At 37.9% G+C, this 13,935-nt stretch overlaps 1 protein-coding gene across 5 annotated transcripts in view; it reads right to left on the reverse strand.

Annotated features, from left to right (window-relative positions):
* CYYR1 (cysteine and tyrosine rich 1) overlaps positions 1-13,935 on the reverse strand; it is a 126,932-nt gene that overhangs the window by 13,004 nt on the left and 99,993 nt on the right. For all 5 annotated transcript variants that reach the window (XM_040227651.1, XM_040227650.1, XM_040227657.1 and 2 more), the window contains exon 3: positions 9,328-9,485. In XM_040227651.1, the coding sequence (XP_040083585.1) occupies positions 9,328-9,485 (158 nt within the window). The remainder of the gene's footprint in view (positions 1-9,327; positions 9,486-13,935) is intronic.

Below are 13,935 nucleotides of genomic sequence, written 5' to 3' on the forward strand. Positions count from 1 at the left end.
ATAATAAAATTCCTCCAAGCCAAGCAATGCACGCTCCACGTAAAACAGAAAGTTGCAGCTGGATTCCCATTGAACTGTTTCATGTAAGTACGTGATTCTAAGTTGTTTATGTGCTGAAGCTTTTCCCTGCCGCCCCCCTGAGGGGCACACACCAGGTGAACCTACAGATGGACTCTGCATCCTTCTTGCTCATGAAGCCATGGTGTGCCTTTATGCTTCGGTAACACCGCATTTATATTTTCCCATCTGCAAAAACACTGCTGGAGGACATTTCAGTGAGCTTCCCTCTGGTTTATACAGCTTCATGTTGAACAGGAAAATCTAAGATATGAAGCCATGTTCTTTCATTCATATAGGTTTTGAATTTGATGAAGTGATAATATAATGCTGAAGAATGGTATTTTGAGGATTTTGAAGATCATATCCATCACGAAATAAACATGGAACATCTTTTACAGTACCGCCTATGGGAAGGCATTGTGAAATAATAACTGTGTAACTGTGAACTTTCTTACAGATAAAAAGGTTTCATTAGGAAATAAACTTTTCAGGGTATCAATTTTAGAATTCCTGATTAACTTTAATAGGTTTTTTTTTCTTTCTCTTAAAGTCAAATCATCTTTAAAAGATACATGGATATAGCTGGAAATGCACTTTTGAAATTCTTTCATAACCAATCATTCTAATTCTCTAAACAGTGAAAATATGCCACTAATCATGTATGTCAGTATAGTTGTCTAGAATTTTACAAAATTCAGGGATGCTAAGAAATTCATAGCAGAAAGTTAATGTTTTTTTTTTTTTTTAATCCATCCAGGACAACATCTCTAAAGCAAATGTAATGAAAGATGCATGGTGTTATCAAAATTGTACATCGTTTTAGAAAATTGGAATTAGAGTAAAATCATCCATGATTTTGTCACCAAAGTCTAATAAACAATCCATCTGCCAATGCAAAAGATGCAGGAGACACAGGTTTGATCCCTGGGTAGGGAAGATCCCCTGGAGAAGGAAATGGCAGCCCACTCCAGTATTCTTGCCTGGAAAATCCCATGGACAGAGGAGCCTGGTGGGCTACAGTCCATGGGGTCACAAAGAATTGGACAGAACTGAGCAACGGAGCATGTGTCTTTATATCTTTTCTTTTAGTCATTTGTGTATTTATATAAAAATAGTGTTATGCCTTTTCACTTTGTATTGTAAGTGAGTCTTTTTCATTATGTTGCATATTTTTCATTAACTTTATTGGTACTTCACATTGTTCCACTGATCATTTACTTATTTTTTATTAGCAATTTTTTAATTATTATAAATAATGGAGTGAAAATATCGTCTCACACAGAAGGCTTCCCTGTCCTTCACCATCTCCCAGAGTTTGCTCGAAGTCAAGTCCATTGAGTCGGTGATGCCATCCAAATATCACCAACTCAATGATAATAAGATATAAATAAGTGTACAAAGTTATTTATCTTTTCCATACCTTTCTTAAAATAAGTATTTGTCAAAATGGTAAGTTATGTTATTTTTACCTGATTGACTTCAGTTCAGTTCAGTTCAGTCGCTCAGTTGTGTCCGACTCTCTGTGACCCCGTGAATTGCAGCACGCCAGGCCTCCCTGTCCATTACCAACTCCCGGAGTTCACTCAAACTCACATCCATTGAGTCGGTGATGCCATCCAGCCATCTCATCCTCTGTCATCCCCTTCTCCTCCTGCCCCCAATCCCTCCCAGCATCAGTCTTTTCCAATGAGTCAACTCTTCTCATGAGGTGGCCAAAGTACTGGAGTTTCAGCTTTAGCATCATTCCTTCCAAAGAACACCCAGGGCTGATCTCCTTTAGAATGGACTGGTTGGATCTCCTTGCAGTTCAAGGGACTCTCAAGAGTCTTCTCCGACACCACGGTTCAAAAACATCAATTCTTTGGCACTCAGCTTTCTTCACAGTCCAATTCTCACATCCATACATGACCACTGGAAAAACCATAGCCTTAACTAGATGGACCTTTGTTGGCAAAGTAATGTCTCTGCTTTTCAATATGCTATCTAGGTTGGTCATAACTTATTGACTTACTGAAGTTTAAAATCTATCTAACAAAATATACAGTTCTTCATCTTTTTTTTTTATATTGTTTCTAAGCTTAAAAATTTGTCTTTTCATATATCTGATTCATAATCAATTTACTTCTGAATTTTTCCTTGTTAATTAATATATTTGATGCTTCCTTACTTCCATTATTTTATGTATTTTGCATCAGTGCTCATTTTTTCTAATTAAAATTTTGATTAGATCAAGTCATTGACAAGTGGCTTCTTAATTCCTGCTTTCCACATTGTTTTGTTATCTTTTCTATAGAGTTTGTGGGCTTCCCTGGTAGCTCAGTAGGTAAAGAATCCACCTGCAATTCAGGAGACCTTGGTTCAGTTCCTCAGTTGGGAAGAACTGCTGGAGAAGGGATACCCACTTGAGTATTCTTGGGCTTCCTTTGTGTGGCTCAGCAGGTAAAGAATCTGCCTACAATGTGGGAGACCTGGGTTTGATCCCTGAGTTGGGGAGATCCCCTGGAGAAGGAAAAGGCTACCCACTCCAGTATTCTGGCCTGGAGAATTCCATGGACTGTACAGTCCATGGGGTCACAAAGAGTCAGACACGACTGAGAGACTTGCATGTAGAAATTTTAATAGCAATTTCAAATAGACATCTTAATTTACTTATTCTGTCTCAATGACCAAGGCATATCATTTTTAAATCACAAATACCCAATTTTAGTTATTATTGATTCTAAATGGTATTAATATCTGGTAGGATAGATGAAGTTTCGTTGCTTATTTTTTAAAAATTAATATTTTCAATTGAGATATAATTGACTTAACATTGTGTAAGTTCAAGGTATACAATGTGTTGATTTGATAAATTTATATATTGCAACATAATTATCACCTGTTAAATTAATTTAAAAAGAAGGTTGTTAAAAAGATTGATGGGGGCTTCCCTGGTGGCTCAGTGGTAAAGAATCTGCCTGCCAGTGCAGAAGACTTGGGTTCAATCCCTGGCTTGGGAAGATCCCCTGGAGGAGGACGTGGCAACCCACTACAGTATTCTTGCCTGGAGAATTCCATGAACAGAGGAGCCTGGTGGGCTACAATCCATGGGATCCAGAGTTGGACACAACTGAGCGACTGAACACGTATGCATGCAGTATATATATGTCAATCCCAACCTCCCAGTTCATCCCACCCACCTTCCCCCGTTGCTAACCATACATTTGTTCTTTATGTCTGGGACTCTATTTCTGCTTTGTAAATAAGTTCATCTGTACTATTTTTCTAGACTCCACAAATAAGCAATATACATTTGTTTTTCTCTTTCTGGGTTACTTCAGTTCACATGACAGCCTCTAGGTCCATCCTCTGCAAATGGCACTATTTCGTTCCTTTACAAGACTGAGCAATTATTTCATTTATACATGTACCGCGTCTTAATCCATTCCTCTCAGGGCCATTTTTAAACAACTGTCTTTAAGAACCTGAGCTCTTTTGTAGCACATTCTAAGAGGTTATACTACTTTCTACTCCTCCTTGTTATCCATATCTGTGGTCCTCTCTACTCCAAAATCTCATCTATTGAAGATTTAGTATCAGGCTCATTGCCTTTCTTTGCATCACAGCTTCTATTAATAGTATTCTCTCGGTGATTTCAACACCCCTTTGTTGAAATAAATTTCTAGCCCCAGAAACCACTGGGTTTCTAACCACTCCTACTCGAGCTCCCATATCAGCAAACTGAAACTTACATCCATGTCCTAGTAAACCTCGGTATATCAGAAACTCAGTACATCCAGTCATAAAATCCCCAAACACCAAGCCCACTCTGGGCTCTATACTCAACATTCCTGGCTCCTTTTCACCCAAACAAGGCTGACTGTGTGGCCCCAACCAATCAGATTGTTTCTATTTTTCTTTGTTCTTATTCTTCATCCTACAAAAGCTTCTTACCTTTCTTCCATTTTACTGTTCTCTCCATGAAAACCTTCCAATTCATGAAGTGTTAAATGAAGTCATCACCTAGATTGTCTTCTTTAATTGGTTTCTAATATAAGGATGGAATCACCAATTCAATGGACACGAACTTGGGCAAACTCTGGGAGATGGTGAGGAACAGGGAAGCCTGGTGTACTACAGTCCATGGTGTCACGAAGAGTCTGATATGACTTGGCCACTGAACAACAACGATCCTGCCTCTCAGTCCTTTGGGTCTTTTGTCTTCAAAGGTCTTTTTCTCACTTTTATTGTAACCAATGATGGTACCACACTGTAATCTAACCAACACTTCTTATCTTTCTAGAATATACATCCCAATATATCTTGGACTTCCCTTGTGGCTCAGCTGGTAAAGAATCCGCCTGCAATGCGGGAGATCTGGGTTCGATCCCTGGGTTGGGAAGATCCCCTGGAGAAGGGAAAGGCTACCCACTCCAGTATTCTGGCCTGGAGAATTCCATGGGCTGTACAGTCCATGAGGTTGCAAAGAGTCGGACACGACTGAGCGACTTTCACTTTCACCTGGATTTCTGATTTACTGATGGCCTTAAGCAGATTAATTTAAACTGACATCACTACTTTCCTGTCTTCATGTCTTTCTTCATTCACCTTAGATTTATGGTCTATCAATAAAATGATCTCTGTGCATCTATCATTAAATTTATCTCTTTCTTTCCCCACTGCCTGACAAAACTCCAACCCAACATTTTGGCTATCCTAGATCTGTATCTAGGAGCTTAATATGCTTAGAGAAAAATGCACAATTGTGCCAACTGATCTCACTTTAAATGCATGGCTATATTCTTAAGTGCGGAGGCCCTTGGCATTGCTCTGAAATTGTGCATTAGGCATCTCACCACCCCTCCATTCTCCGAGACTACTTTTTCATGATTTTTTTTTTCTTTCTCCTTAATTACAAACTCCTCAAATTCACTCTCAGCATAAAACTTACTTCTTATTTCACTAGATAGATACAACTGGAAGAGACCATCCTCATATCACCAAATCCTTTGCTGAGTACATGAGTCACAATGGAAAAAATTGTTTATCTATCTATCTACCTATCTAACTTCATCATCAGCATCATCATCCATCTGTCTATCTACCAGGTATCAATCAATCAGTAAATCAATAATCTACCTACCTAACTACCATTAGGGACTCTAAAATGTATTGATACTTCAAATCTCCATTTTCTTGATAACATTATAATCCCTAGTTTTCCTTTCATTGGCATTTAATTTTTATATCTTTGACAAGCCTTTTTCTTGTGTTTTATCCATATTATTTCCTTTCATATATGTATCATCCAAACCTCTTTTTAAAAAGGAGGTTAACATAATCACTTTCTTTTTTTTTATACTGAGGTTTGGAAAAGTCGTGGAAATTTAAGACTTGATAAATAATTCTTATTTTCACACTGATGGCTTTTAAAATAGTTGTAATTAAACAAGACTCAGAATACTCAAGGTGGCAGGAATACAAAACTATTGCAAAAGGTCACTGTGCAACAAAGGGTTCAATGTGGCAGATCACCTTTCCTTGGTAATCTCCTCCCAGTGCAGAGTAATAATGTTCACTGTAGGGTTCCCCACTAAGCACTTTCAACAAGAGATACACTAACCTTGACTAAATTATTTTCTACTCATTTATGGGGCCTCCCAGCTGTAAGACTATGTCATAACTTGAGTGGTTATTCAATTACCACAGGGTGAATTAATTACTGTGGGTGAAATCATTTTATATATCCACTGAATGAGAGATTTTTGAAAAGCATTCAATATTACTCTGTGTTGTTTCCTGATCCTTTAAGTGAAAGCTTAATTAGTGACTTTATGAAGGAAATGAGAAGTAATCAAGCAAATTATGTTTTTGAAGACCTAGTCTTTTTACAATGAAAATGCGTCCACCATAAGGCTTATTATGTTTTCTGCATTATTCAGTTCCCAGAACAACGCATTTACTGAAAAGGCAACATGGTGCTGTGATCTGCCAGTATAAATAATGCCACTAGAATAAAGTATTTAAAAACACATTTCCATGGGTGGAAGAGAAATCTCAGACCCAAGAATACAAAACATCACATTAAAATATTTTACTTTTTCAAAGAATATTTTTAAATATTTTAAAAATTAATTTTAATGCCCCCCCCCCCTTTTTTTTTTTTACCAAGGAAAGCGAATCTGGAATATTATCTACAGGGTGTTTCTCCTCATCTTCTCTTGGTTTAATGTCTCTGTCTGACTCTCCTCTTCTCTTGGGTTATGGGTTGACCAGTAAAATGGGGAGGTTTGAAAAAAATCCCCCCTATTTTTTTCTTATACCATAGTCTTAACATTGTCATATTAACCCTAACCATAATCTTCATAAATTGGAAAGTTTCAGAATTGTGAATTGCTTTTGTAGTGAGCAAAAGGTATAGTATATTCCAGGGTGGAATTTAAAGTTAATTGTTTAGGTATTAAAACAATTAAATCAGATTTGGTCATGATATTCATTCATTCAGCCATATCTACTGAGTGCCTGTTACATGCCAGTTCTGGTCTTGTATGCTTGGGATTGAGACGTAAATAAAATTGACAACAGTGCCTGCCTCATGGAGCTAATGTTCTAGAAAGAGGGGATGAACAATAAATAATAAACATAACCTTTAGGTGAACCATATGCTATCTTAGAAGGTTAAATGAAGCCCTCTGGACAAGGAGTAGAGTAAAAGGATGGGTTCATGTAGGAGGTGAGACACCTTGCAATCTTAAGGAAGGTGACTGAGGAAGACCTCATTCATAAAATGACCTTTAACAAAGACTTGAATTAAGTAAAGCATTGATGTTTTTGAACTGTGGTGTTGGAGAAGACTCTTAAGGGTCCCTTGGACTGCAAGGAGATCCAACCAGTCCATCCTAAAGGAAATCAGTCCTGAATATTCATTGGAAGGACTGATGCTGAAGGTCCAATACTTTGGCCACCTGATGTGAAGAACTGACTTATTTGAAAAGACCTGATGCTAGGAAAGATTGAAGGTGGGAGGAGAAGGGGACAACAGAGGATGAGATAGTTAGATGGCATCACCGACTCAACAGACATGAGTTTGAGTAAACTCCAGGAGTTGGTGATGGACAGGAAGGCCTGGCGTGCTGCGGTCCATGGGATCGCAGAGTTGGACACGACTGAGGAACTGAACTGAATTAAGTAAGTTCAACCCTAAGATAAGAGTGTGCCCCGTGTGTTCACAGAACAGCAAGAAAAAGTGTGAGTGGAGCCAGGTGGCGAGAGGGAGAAGGAAGTGAAGTCAGAGAAATAAAAAAGAGGAGCCAGTTCAGGTACTGCCTTGAGGGCCCCGGTAAAGGATCAACTTTTTGGATAAAATGAGAAACCACTGACTTTGACTCTTCCTCTGGGGACATGGGGAGCCACTGAAAGATTCTGAGCAGAGAAGTGATATGATCTGACATTTAATCATCTTAAGATGAGTTCAGTCTGCTACTGTGTTTAGAATAGACCCCTAGGGGGCTCGAATGGCTGCTGGGAGAGCAGCCAGGATATCACAGTCATGGAAATGAGAGTTGAAGGTGGCTCCCACCAGAGAAGGTATGGTGAGAAATAGGCATTTATACTGTTTACATTCTGAAGGTGGAGCTGAGAAGTTTTCCTGGTAGACTCATGCAGATGTCAGGGAAAGAGAGGAGTCCAGGATGACGCCAAGGTTTTTGGCCTGAACCGCTGGACGGCTGGCCATGCCATCAGTTAAGATGGTAAAGGGTGAGTGGAGGAGTCTCTGGGGGAGGATGATTAGAAGTACAGATTCAGACATGTTACGTTTGAGATCTATCTATTAGACATCCAAGTGGATAGGTTCAATAGGCAGTGGGATCAAATGAGTGTGAAATTCAGGAAGGTGGTTTAGAATGGAGATACATAACTCTGGGAGGCATTTAACATATAAATGGTCCTTAATACCATGAGGCCAATTGATACAACTAAAGAAGGAAGTCTGGATACAGGATAGAAGACACAAGAGTGAGACTTGAGGCACTCTAACACGGAGATTTTGGAGAAGGGGGAGAACTAACAAAAGATGACAGAGGAAACAATCACGCTGACGTTCATCTGAAATTTGCTTCCTCAAGGTGACTGTGATCGGTAGAAGATTAAAGAAGGAGAGACATTATTAGGGAATTGATACACGGGGCAGACCAGACATAGAAACTACCTTCTTCCTTTGCTGTAAGGGGTAGAGAGAGGACATGAGTGTATGAAAAGTGAAAGTGAAGTCGCTCAGTCATGTCAGACTCTTTCAGACCTCATGGACTGTAGCCCACCAGGCTCCTCCATTCATGGGATTTTCCAGGAAAGAATACTGGAGTGGATTGCCATTTCCTTCTCCAGGGGATCTTCCTGACCCAGGGATTGAACCCAGGTCTCCTACATTGAAGGCAGACTCTTTACCATCTAAGCCACTAGGGAATCCCTATATGTGTGTGTGTGTGTGTGTGTGTGTCTAAATATATATGTGTGTGTGTATATATATATGTCTAAATATATATATGTATATATATTTAAGTGAAAGTCACTCAGTTATGTTCGACTCTTTGCGGCCCCATGGATGGGGCCCGTCAGTCTCCTCTGTCCATGGAATTCTCCAGGCAAGAATACTGGAGTGGGTAGCCTATCCCTTCTCTAGGGGATCTTCCCAACTCAGGGATCAAACCGGGGTCTCCTACATTGCAGGCAGATTCTTTACCAGCTGAGCTATCTACATATAGACTTAAAAATACTATATTGACTTAAAAATCAAAGCGAAACACAGCACTTTGTTTATGGATTCATATGTGTACAATATATTTATATGTGGAATTTCTGGAAGATTCTCAACAAATACTTGTCAAATTACTAAAAATTATGTTTTCTCTTTGTTGGTCATTTTAGTGTTATGTTAAAACCATTTTATTGCATAAAGAGGACACATAAAAACTTTCTTCAATACTTACTCACTGGTAGATAGACACAGTAGGTGTGAATTGTCTATTTCTCTTAACTACGGCAGGTTGGCAATTGTAGTCAATAAGACAACCATTGAACATATGAATATCTTCAAATAGGAGGTAGATATTATAATGCAGATCTAAGTAACCTCCACGGAAAGTTAGAGCTTCAATCTACATTAACTAAGAAACATCCTACATACTTGGGGATTATTCCAGTGAGAATCTTTAATGATTCTTCTCTCCCAGAACCAGAGCATAACTAACAAATCTGACTCCTTCAGAATGAGTAAGCAGTATTGCTTACCAGGGTAAGAGGAGATGGCATTGATGTGAGTGGTCCTGATGACACCCACCCGGGTCCCACGGTTGTTTTTCATGCACATGCAGATACATATGGCAATTCCAGCAATGACCCCCATGATGAACACGATTCCAAATACTATGCCAGCAATTGCTGTGCCCCTAAAAAAGAAAAGCAAAATTACATTTATTTAAAAGACTCATAGGGATGCCTCAGCCTTTCAAATACAGTTCTGTGACTATACGACAAGTGCCCTTTTAGAAACGTTCTTAAGAATAATGTTAAAAAAAAACAAACTCAAGTTTTTCAGTTCTTAAAACCATTCCGTAAATTAATAATTTCCTTTCTAGCATTTTCTCTGCTTCTCTTTCTGGAAACCTATTCTGAAATAAGCCTCTTAGTCTCCTGGATAACTTCTCTAATTTTTCTTATCCCTATTTTCTTGAACTACTTTGTGGGGAATTTCATGACTTTATCTTCTAAAATCTTACTGAATTCTAGAATTTCAGCAATCATATTTTTATTTTCCAGGTGCTCTATCTTATCCTTTATGTCCCTTCCTTTTTTTCATAGTGTCCTTTTTTGCTTTTATGGATGCAATTTCTTCTGTTAATCTCTAACGTACTCATGATAATATGTTCTTTGAGACGATTTTTTCCTATTTCCTCTGTCCTGTCTAGGCTCCTTTTTATTGATTGTTCACTTTGATCTGTTTGCGTTTGACATTTTCCTTAAATGTCTACCGTGGTTGTTGTTCAGCCACTAAGTTGTGTCTGACTTTTTGGAACCCCATGGACTGCAGCACGCCAGGCTCTTCTGTCCTCCAATATCCGCCAGAGCTTGCTCAATGATTCCTGAATCTACTCCTATGTTAAAATTTGTGGGTTGGAAGTTCAGTATGCAAAGTCAGTACTGGACAGATGAACCCCACAGTAGGGGATCAACTGAGGTCAGTTCTCATGTTTTGTTTTTCTTTTGGTTTGTAGATTTTACTCTTTAAAAGGATCCTCCAGTTTCATACTTGGGGAACATGAACTGGGCTGGCTGCCAGTTTCCTGGAGCCTAGAGTTTTATCCATAAGAGTATGAACTTAATCCTCGGGCTTTCATCTCAGAGACTCGGTCTCATTCTGCTGTGACGGGGAAGGCTTTCAGGATAAGTCTTCAGTAACAAAATCTTGTGTTTTAAAAGCATGACTTCTAAAGCCAGACTGCCATGGTTCCAACTGTAGCCTTGGGTAACCTTGGGCAAGCTGCTCAATGCCCCAGTTTGCTTATTAATGAAATAAAGATCAGCTTGGTGCTTTTCTGACTCTCCTCTCAAATTCAATGTCATGAAATAATTGTGCTCCTGGATGGACTCATTGGTCACATCAATAAAGTCCTATTCTCAAGTGCTATATAAACAGCTATCCTGTGCTTTTCTAAGACAGGTCCATGATCTCCCATCCTAAGTCCTTGGGACTAGATGTGTTCATAAGCCAAGAATGTTCAGATTTTGGAAAGGGAATATACATATATTGTATATTGTATGATACTCCCACAACCAGCATCTGGGGCATAACACATGAACATTTCTGAATATTAACACTTGGATTACATGGAAGCTATAAAAAAATCCCAGGTTCATTCAGGTCCAGGCTTGCCACCAGTTGTATTGTATAAAACCTTTACTTTTCAGGTTCTTTTTTTTTTTTTTTTTTAAGGATTTCAGAATTGCAGATAAGGAACTGTGGGACCTATCTGTATGTACACTTTGCAGTAGAAATCTTCTCTTTATGACTTTCCCCCGAATCACTTAAAAAAAAACAAACAGAATACTCCATTATGCATTCCAATAGACTCCTTTAAAGTATTCTTACATAATTTTAACTTTGTTAGTAAATTATGAAAGTAGAACATGAGATATTTGGATGGGCTATTAGCAATTAAAGAATGACAGAGTCTAGCAGTTCAGTAAATCAATCCTTTCAAGGAAAAAGATTTATCAAAGGAGGTAACATGAAATTTAAAAAAAAGTGATCTGGAAACCTCTTTTTCATTGTGATTTTTAGGTCTAAATAAGATTAAATTGGAGGGCTTAATTCATGTCCCAGAAATAATCAATGGCCCAATTATTTAGGCATAGAGTTTCTAAAGTGTGTGCTATGGAAGCTAAGACATCAAATCAAGGCATATTTATATTCATTAATTCCTCTTTAAATAGAAAAAAAGTAGAAAATCAGTCACATTTTATTTTCTTGTCAGCAGCTCCAGCAAAAGTGTCTGCTCTTAAGGTCAATAATGAGGTTGCAATTAATGTGTTAAGAGGTTTTTTGATTAAATCATGATTTTCATGTCCTTGATACTTTGATACCCATTAGCAATTATAAATTAGTTATTTAAAACATGGCAAGCATAAAATTTATAGCATTATTTACTCATTATTAATTTAAAAAAAAACAGTAACCTTCCAGTATATAAAATATTTGGTTTAGTCATCTTTTGGAAAGAGAGTTTATTAAGTTGAGAAATTTGACATCATAAAATCCTTGAAAAAATTTAGGGAATGTATTTTTTGAAGGAAAGCATTACAGGGTTTGCATATTTTTTTCTTTTCTAAACCTCTAATTTGAAATAATTATAGACTCCCAGAAAGTTGCAAAAGTCATGCAGAGAGGTCATATGTATCCTTCACCCAGTTTTCCCCAAAGGTTATATCTTAGGTAGTCAAAGTGAAAAGTGCAAGTCGCTTAGTCATGTAGCCCACCAGGCTTTTCTATCCATGGAATTCACCAGGACAGAATACTGGAGTGGGTCACCATTCCCTTCTCCAGGGGATCTTCCCAACCCAGGGATCAAACTCAAGTCTCTGGCATTGCAGGGGGATTCTTTACCCTCTGAGCCACCAGGGAGCCCTAGATAGCCAAAGTACAACATTAAAACTAGAAAATTGCAATTGGTATAAAGTGTGTGTAGGGCTTTCCTGGTAGCTCAGCTGGTAAAGAATCTGCCTGCAATACAGGAGATCCTGGTTCAATTCCTGGTTTGGGAAGATCCGCTGGAGAAGGGATAGGCTCCCACCCCAGTCCTCTTGGGCTTCCCTGGTGGCTCAGCTGGTAAAGAATCTGCCTGCAATGCAGGAGACCTGGACTAGATCCCTGGGTTGGAAAGATCCCCTAGAGAAGGGAACAGCTACCCACTCCAGTATTCTGGCCTGGAGAATTCCATGGACTGTATAATCCACGGGGTCACAAAGAGTTGAACATGACTGAGTGACTTTCACTTTCATGGTTGGTTCTATATCATTTTAATACATGCATAGATTTATGCAACCAATTCAGTAAGTAAGGTACTCTTCCATTACTGCGAAATAGTTCCTTGTGCTCCTTCTTTATAGGCATACACACACCTACCACCATCAATAACCCCTACCACTAATCTGTTCTCTATTTCCATAATTTTGCCATTTCAAGAGTGTTATACAAATGGAATCACATAGCATGTGACTTTCTAAAATGGTATTTTCTTCACTCAGCATGATGTCCTTGGAAGCCATCTTGACTTTCATATCTAGCAATACATTCCTTTTTATTACTGTGTAATATTCCATAGTATACCTATAAGCCAGTTCATTAAGCCATTACTTATTACAGGACAGTTTGGTTATTTCTAGTTTTGCCTTTTCCATTTATAAAACTGCTATGAACAATTACGTACTGATTTTTATGTGGACATAAGTATTCATTTCTCCAGAATATATGCTCACCAGTAGGACTGCTAGGATATATAAGCATATATTCTATTTTAAAAGAAACTGCCAAACTCTTTTCCAGAGTGACAGTACTATTTTACATTCCCACTAGCAGTGTAGGAGAGATCCAGTTTTTTTCTTGAAAGCTAAATTAACATTTATTTATTTATTTATTATTTATTTATTTATTTTCTAAATTTATTTATTATTTTTCTATACACCCTTGCCAGCATCTGACATTGCCATTATTTTTTATTTCAGCTATTTTAACAGATGTGCTGTGGTAGCTCATTGTGACCTTAATGTACATTTCCCTTTAGTTAGTGAAGCTGAACATTTTTTAATGAACAGATGTGCCATTTCTATATCTTCTTCAGTGAAATGTTTCCTATCTTGTGTTCATGTTCTTATTGGATTGTTTGTGTTTTTACTGTTGAATTTTTGAGAGTTCTTTGGATATTCTGGATATGAGTCTCTTCGCAGATAAGTAAATTGTAAATAGTTTCTCCCAGCTTGCAGCTTGTGTTTTCATCCTCTTTATAGTCTTTGGCAAAAGTGAGAGTTTTTCATTTTAATGAAGTCCAATTTATCAATTTTTTTCTTTTATGAACTGTGTTTTATGTTTTATTGTCATGTCTAAGAACTCTTCTTCCAGCCCTAGTTTCTGAAGATTTTCTCTCAGGTTTCATTATAGTTTTATGTTTGATGTTTAAATCTATGATCTATTTTGACTTAATTTTGTATATGGTATCAGATTTAGATTGAGCTTCATTTATTTTGCCCATTGATATCCAGCTACTCTGGCACATTTATTGAAGACACTGTCCTTCTTCCATTGTACTGCTTTTGCACCTTTGTCAAAAATCAGTTGGCCTTGCT

The sequence above is a fragment of the Oryx dammah genome, unplaced genomic scaffold (assembly GCF_014754425.2).
Source record: "Oryx dammah isolate SB20612 unplaced genomic scaffold, SCBI_Odam_1.1 HiC_scaffold_2, whole genome shotgun sequence".
NCBI classification, from domain to species: domain Eukaryota; kingdom Metazoa; phylum Chordata; class Mammalia; order Artiodactyla; family Bovidae; genus Oryx; species Oryx dammah.